Here is a 7,753-nt window from a genome sequence, read left to right as displayed (position 1 = left end):
ATATAAGTAGCTGACTGCTCCTTGGCTCCTTAGTTCCTAATGAAGGTTCCAGAAGCATACATAAAATCTGTATTATCCTTTTCTCTTGTTCATCTATTTTGTCATTTTAACTGAGTTCCAAAGATTGAGGTGTTCTTCCGTCCCTACCTATCAACTGCAGGCACTGAAGAACATTAAATTTAGACTAGAAAATGTCCTTCAGCGGTTTAAAATTCAAGCCTCTAACATTTATACAGCACACTGAAGCACGCGGCCAACAATTGCTAGTTCCACTGTAAAAATTCAATTTTGCCAAGCTGATAGCAAGCGGGCGCAGCATTTCAACCGAGCGTAGTAGCGGCGCATGCCTGCAATCCCAGCACGCGGGAAGCTGAGGCAGGAGAATCGCCACGAGGCCAGCCTGGTGACCCTGTCTCAAAAAAAGAAAAAAGGCATTTTCTTGCTTGCTTTAACTTGTATTTCGCTCCAAATCACACAGACTCCCCTAAGTGTGCAGCCTTCACCTCTGCCCGAGCGTGAACAGCACCATCTAACAACTTCGGTGTGGAAGAGGGTCTGAGATTGTAAAAAGGCTAAAAAGAAGAGCAAAGCCCCGGAACACAGCAGCGAGATTCCAGAAAAATAATCTTCTCGCGAGCTTTGTGATCTTCTCGCGAGAGAGTTTACAAGCCACGTCAGGAACTAAGGAACCGGGCGCAGAGCGACAGGAACCGGAACCAACTGGCCGCGACAACAGGCTCTCTCGGGCCTTTTTGATGGGCAGGACTTCCGCCCAATAGCGGACTTCCCCCGGAAGAGCCTGGGATTTCCGCTGGTTTCCGAACTCGCTACCGGTCCTGTGAGGTCCGCGTCTGTGTGGAGATGGCTTGCGCCGCTGCACGGTCCCCGGCAGACCAAGACAGGTGGGTCCTGAGAAATACAGGCCTCCTGCGGCGCCGCGGGTGCTGGGCCCTCGTCACCACGCACCCGGGCCTCGGGGAGGGCCTGAGCCTCACGGCCTGCGCCTCTCCGGAGCGGCTGGCTCCTCCGGGAAGCCTGCAGCGCCAGCTCTCCGCGGAGACCTTCAAATTCCAAGCTTGTGGTTGCTGTGAGGACGTGAAATGACAGGGTCACAACGTGAGGACCATGTTGGCATTTTACTTTTTCGTTCAGAAAGACTCTGAACCTCTGGTACCTCTGATACAGCATTTTTCGTTTAAGAGGATAGGGATCACCTTCAGAAACTGTTGACAGGCACTTGTGTCTACGGGACAGTTACCGCATCGTTTTGTTTCAAAGCGGTGTTTGTCAAGAGTTGTTTGACACAGGATGTCGCCAGGCCAGCCTTCAACTCGCTGTGTAGCCCATGAGGTCTTCCTACCTCAGCCTCCTGGGTGTTGGGATCACAGGCTTGCGCCACTACACTAGCTGTTGTTGTTTTTCCACCTCTAACAAGTGATTTTTTTTAACCACCCAACGGTGTGAATAGTTTTCTTTTTAAGTGAGTTAGATAAAAGGCAATTCAAAGAAAAACTGTTAAGCAAATGTATAGATTACATGCATTTAAACACTGCGCTAGTTTCACCAGCTGTGCTTTTTCTGTGGCAGGTTTATTTGTATCTACCCTGCTTATTTAAATAATAAGAAAACCATCGCAGAAGGGAGACGGATCCCAGTAAGTAAGGTGAGCAGTGGTGCTTCAAGGGATGGGGCGCTTCGCTTCTTTTTAATTCACTGCATTCTTTCAGGCCTGAGGAGAACAGCAGCCAAGATGTGAAGTCCTTTTCCTTAGTGTTGGTGAAACCAGAAAAGCCCAATTGCATAAATGGAGGGATTTTTAAAAAATGGTTCTTCATGAGGCTTTGATGGCAAAGGGTCTGTAGTTTGTTTTTGTTTTTAACCAATGTTATTACAGTAAAGGAAATCTTCAGTAAAAGAAATCAAAATGATGACATTATACAATAGAAGGTCCAGAATACAGTTTAGTTTTTTAAAAGTGAGATGTAGTGGCCAGAGTTGTAGTTCACAGGAACAGTGTTCGCCTGTCATGTGGGAGGCCTTGGGTTTGAAAGGGAGTAGGGATCACAGTTGCAAAGTTAAAATTTCTCCTTTGTGCCTTTTGGATAGAAAACACCTTTTCCTTTGGACTTTGGCTTTAGTTCAGAAAGAACCTAATGCCAGGGTTTTTGTAGAAACTTTGCTATTTAAAACTGATGTTACATTCTATTTTTAAAAAGGCGAAAGATTTATATGATCTGAAGAGAAACCAGAGTAGTATTACTTTTTTTTTTTTTTTTTTTTTTTTTTTTTTTTTTTTTTTTGGTACCAGGGATTGAACTCGGGCCCTTGTGCTTGCGAGGCAGGCTGCGGAACCACTGAGCCAAACCCCTAGCCTTACATTCTATTTTTAAAGAGTCATTTATGTTTTATAATGTAATGACAGATTGCAGGCAGTTTGATCTGAGGCAGTGAATTAGCTATTTATCTTTCATTTTGCTGCAACTTAAATGTGTAAAGGAAAGTCTGCTTTTGCTGCCTCAGGGAAAGATACTAAAGCAGTTGTTCAGAATAATGCCCAACCAACATCAAGCCACTGTGACAGACCATGGTTACAAGCACTCAAATTCTCTCTAAAGAATGAATTAAAAAAAAGAAAACTATTGGTATACATCAGATATGAACATAAATGTGTCTTAGGTGTAAGCTCGATCACTTTTCACAAAGGGGGTACTTCTCAGTAACCAGCCCCCAATTATAAAAAACATTACCGAGCCTGGTGTAGTGGTGCTGATTTTGTCTATAATCTTAGCACTTTGGAGGCTGAGACAGGATGATCGAGAGTTCAAGCCAGTCTGGGCTGCATAGTGAAATCTTCATCTCAAAAAAAATTTACTGCTTTGCAGGAAGACTCCTTTATGTCCCCCTCCAAGACAGTGAATTTTTGTGTCTTTTTTTTCCGCTAAACTCTTAACTGATGAGAGGTTTACCCATATGTTGGTGTGTAGGTTTTTGCTGTTGGTATGTTTTGATGCTAAAGAATGGACCCAGGGCCTTGGGTTTGCTAAGCATGTACCTCCCACTGGGGAACACCCCCACTCCTTTAATACAGTTTGATTTTCGTTGCTCTGTAGTAGTTTAGTTTAACAGCAGCACCATTGACATTTGAGCCAGATAATTGTTGTAGAGGACTGCCTCATGCATTTTAAGAGATCTGTCTCCCTTTGTTGTCTCAAAGCAACTGCCAGATGCATGTAAATGCCCCTGCTGGAAACCACTGCTCTGTAATTCTGCATTGTGTGATTATACCACACTCCTTTCTTCAGTTCATGGATAATGGGATTTCCAACCTGGGGCTGTTGTACATGGTGCTGCTGGGAGTACTCTCGAGCTTGTCTTGTTTGTGTTTCTGTTAAATATATACCTAGGGTGGAATCGCAAGGCCATAGGGAACCATGTGTTCAGCTTTAGTAAGTACTGCTGGTTTCTAGAGGTTTCTGTAACAGTTTAATCAGTCAGCATTCATTGATGACCTGCTGTGTTCAAAGGACCATGCTGAGGAATGTGCTCGCGCACAAAATCAAGCCTTACCCTCATGAAGTTTACGTTCTTTAGAAGAGAGAGAGGAGAGACAAGTATGCATCAGTGCTCCTCCCAGGGTGGTAGGATGTTTTTGTTTGTTTTATGTTGGGAATAGAACCCAGGGCCTTTGCACTGAATTATATCCCCAGTCTTTTTTTACCCCAGTCCTTTTTGTTTTGCTTTATTTGGTGGTGGTTTGAGTCAGGGTCTCACTAAGTAGCCCAGGCTTGCAATCCGGTTTGCTAGAAATTTTTAAAATTATAGTTGAAACAGGTGTACCTAGGAAAAACAAGGACCTAAGGTTTGGACATGTTGTTTTTTGTTTTGTTTTGGTTTGGTTTTTGGTTTGTTTGTTTTGGTATTGGAGATCGAACTCAGGTCCTTGTGCTTGTGATGCAGGCAGTGGAACCACTGAGCTAAATCCCCAGCCCTGGACATGTTTTGATCATAGTATTTGAAATGATTTACATTCATACAACACTGTCCACTTAAAGATAAACTACTTAGTGATTTTGTTTTTAACTGTTCAGGCTGTTGAAAATCCTACAGCTACAGAGATTCAAGACGTATGCTCAGCAGTTGGACTCAATGCATTTCTTGAGGTATGATGTGAATCTTCACCATTTTCCATGCTCATCTCACTGATGTAGTAACTTTCTTAAAGCCTACTTTTGTTTTGTTTTGTTTATGCTAGAAACATAAAATGTACTCTAGGGAATGGAATCGTGATGTTCAGTACAGAGGCAGAGTCCGGGTCCAGCTCAAGCAGGAAGATGGCAGCCTCTGCCTGGGACAGTTCCCATCGCGTAAGCTCCCCCTTTCTTTTAACGATTAAAACCTGCTCAAGAATAGGTTATTGTTCAATGCAAAGAAGATTCTACAAGTGACCTTTTGAGGTATAAATGAATTTAGAGCATGGACTGCTGGTGGAACAACAGAGGTCAATAACTTTTTTACCCCAGTACTGGGGATTGAACTTAACACCGAGCTATACCCCCAGCCCTTTCTTCATACTGAGACAGGGCCTTACCAAGTTGCCCAGGCTGGGCTCAAACTTGTAATCATCCTGCCTCAGCCTCCCAGAGTGGCAAGGATTGTAGGCATGTGAAACCACACCCGGCAATAACTTCTTTGAAAAATGTGATGGAACCTACTAATTGTTCTTTTAAAAAATAAACATTTTATTCTGGAAGGCTGTCATCTCATTTGAAATAATTAAATGATGGATATTAATTTTCAGGTCCTAGAGACCCTTGACATCTGTTAATTCAGTAAATCTAAAGAGCAATATTGAATGGAAAAAGCAAGAAATAGGCAGTATGGTACCATTCAGGTAAATTTAAAGATAAAACATACTGTTCACCAGTAGACATGCTTAATATTGTTCATTAATGTTTTTGAAATGGAGTGGGAGGAAACCCTTTTTGTGTGTGTGGTACTGGGATTTGAACATAGGACCTTTGCATTGAGCTACAACGTAAGCCCTTTCTACTTAAATTTTTTCTTTTGAGATGAGGTGTCAGTAAAATTGCCCAAGTGGTGCTCAGGTTTGTGATCCTCCTGCCTCAGCCTTCCAAGTGCTTTAATTAGAGGGTTGTGCCGCTCTGCCTTAGAAATACCCACTTTTAAGACAGTTACCTAACTGTAGTGGCAGTCTAATTTTCAAAGTTTGTAGGATTGTCTTTAATATTTTATTTCTTTTTTGTTTTTGTTTTTGTTTTTGGTACTGGGGATCGAACTTGGGTCCTTGTGCTTGAGAGGCAGGCGGCAGAACCACTGAGCTTAATCCCCAGCCCAATATTTTATTTCTTAAAAAACAAAAATAACAAAGACAACCATATTTAAAATGTTAGATAAAAATGTTAGCTCAGGTATTGGTAAAATGTTTATATGTTAATTTTTTCTCAATTTTTTATTTCAAAATATATTTTAAGAAATGGAGCGTTAAGCTGGGCATAGTGGTAGAAGTCTGCATCTCCGTAGTCTGGGAAGCTGAGGCAGGAGAACTGCAAGTTCTGGCAATTTAGCAAGACCTGTCATAAAATAGGAAAAGGAGGGATGTAAGGGCAATCTGGGTGCAACATCTGTCACCCCATTGATGGCCAGGGTTGATACAGCTGATCTGACTGGCAGGCGGTGTCCCCTCCCCGCTCACCGTACCATGTGCGTCCCACCCAAAGCTGCGCACTCGGTAGAAGAGGACGACCACCCCGATAGAGGAGGGCGTTTCCCTGGTCAAGGGTGTATGAGTAGCTGTGCTCCCCTGCTTGAAACTCCAAGCAGGCTCAGAATAGGAAAAGGGATGGGGATTTAGCACAGTTCAAAGGCCCTGGGTTCTATCCCAGGTGCTACAAAGAAAAAAAAAGACACTATTTGCTTAATTTTTTTCTCTTCAGTTTAATTAAATAAACTTCCATTTAATTCAACTAAAAACAGTAATATTCAAACAGAGTATAGTTGTTTTTAATCAAATTCTAGTAAGTTAATTTTTATGTACCAACTTCTGTTAGGAGACAGGAAATCTGCTAGAAACTTAGGCCCCTGACTCAGTGCTGATGGTATAGTCTGATGTTCTCTCTCTCCTCTTTAGCATTGTTTTATGCTGTCTCAAAAGACCCTAAGAAACATCAGCCAAAACAAATAGATGTGAATACTGTGATTTAAAAGATACTGCTTCCAATTTCTAGTAAGACAGTAGAGCAAGCCACAGAGCAGGGTGTGTTGGCATAAGGAAGACAGCCGGTCGTACAAAGATAAAGCATGGGTGTGGGTGTAGTAGGTCATCTGGGCTTCCAAGTAAGGATGTAGTTAGGAAGGACATTTGGGTTTTTTGTGACAAGGCTGAGACCCTGTGTTTCAGTAGCTTAAGGTACAGTCATAGTCTAACTCCGTAGTTGGTTGTGTTTGGATACAGTCTCCACTGATTTTCGGACCAGTTACTAGGACCAAGACCAGAATTCTTGTTTTAAGCTTAAGTATTTTACTAAGTGTGGGATTTTGTTCTTTTAAATATTTTCAGTGTGTTCTTAGTACATTTTCTTCAGCAGAGGCATCCACTTGAGCAAGTCTTCACTGTCCTCTGATTTTTTTAATTCCCATTTTCTTTTTTGTGGTTTTGGTTTTTTGAGACAGGGTGTCACTATGTAGTTGAGACTGACCTGGAACTCACTATGTAGCCCAGGCTGGTCTCGAACTCACAGTGATCCTCCTGCCTCAGCCTCCCGAGTGCTGGGATTATAGGTGTGCGCCACCATGCCCGGCAAATTTCCATTTTCTTGATATGATAGTTTCTTGGACTGTATCATATTTATGTTAATAACTTTTTATGTCTTGTTTCTTGGATTATATACTAAACCTACCTTCTGGTTCCTAGGTAAGTCAGTAATGTTGTATGCAGCAGAAATGATACCTAAACTGAAAACAAGGACACAGAAAACAGGAGGCGGTGACCCAAATCTTCAGCAAGGAGAGGGAAGTAAAAAGGGAAAAGGAAAGAAGAAGAAGTGATCTCTGCGCACCAAGCAGGTGACCCTACTGTAAGGGACATGATGAAGGCTTCTTTGTAGCTGAGGGAAACAGCTTTTCCTTTGCGTCAGTCGTCCGCACTGTGAACATTGGTGCCTGCCATCTTCATCACCAGAGTTAAAAGGAAATGAGTACATCAGAGCACAGCACACTCACAGTCTACATCTACCTGCTGTGCAGTGTAAAAGAAGAACATTTCAATGAATAGTTTTTGTGGAAGAATGAGTATTTTTAAATGGACAGTGGACTATTCCAGAAGTTAAGAGAAATCCTGCGTCTGCCCTCTGTGTTTAATAAGATTTGAAGTACACATTTTGTTCACCTTTTAAGTTAATGAAATAAATTTTTAAACTGCCTTTGTTGTTTTTGCTCATGAGGAAAGTAATGCCAGGAGAGGAAGTTATCAATGCGAATAAAAGAGGTTATGTGTACTTGGACAGTGTGAGCCTACAGCAAAAGTAGTACCTCCTCTTGTGAGGAAGTCAGTAAATGGTTACTGTAGATCGTGTTCTTTTAATCTATTACTATATCATGCTCAGTTTCTAATTTATCAGATGGAAAGTTCTAGATTTTAAACTAAGTGTGTATATTTTATAGGTTTAAGGACATGGGTATCCACTTGTCCAATATGAGGGAAGTTTTGGATTCCCCCCTCAGTAAAGCCAAACCT

At 42.0% G+C, this 7,753-nt stretch overlaps 1 protein-coding gene across 1 annotated transcript; it reads left to right on the top strand.

The window, feature by feature from the left end:
* Positions 1 to 446: 446 nt before the first annotated feature.
* Positions 447 to 7,439, top strand: Srp19 (signal recognition particle 19). Its single transcript, XM_010607888.3, has 5 exons — positions 447 to 902; positions 1,588 to 1,663; positions 4,089 to 4,160; positions 4,253 to 4,364; positions 6,932 to 7,439. Exons 1-5 carry the CDS (start codon positions 862 to 864, stop codon positions 7,063 to 7,065), a joined length of 435 nt encoding a protein of 144 aa, XP_010606190.1. The 5' UTR covers positions 447 to 861; the 3' UTR covers positions 7,066 to 7,439.
* Positions 7,440 to 7,753: the final 314 nt, after the last annotated feature.

This window comes from Fukomys damarensis, unplaced genomic scaffold (assembly GCF_012274545.1).
Source record: "Fukomys damarensis isolate Sample0158 unplaced genomic scaffold, DMR_v1.0_HiC HiC_scaffold_3, whole genome shotgun sequence".
Lineage (NCBI taxonomy): Eukaryota > Metazoa > Chordata > Mammalia > Rodentia > Bathyergidae > Fukomys > Fukomys damarensis.
Note: the sequence above shows the minus strand (reverse complement) of the source record. Positions and strands in the feature narration are given on the sequence as shown.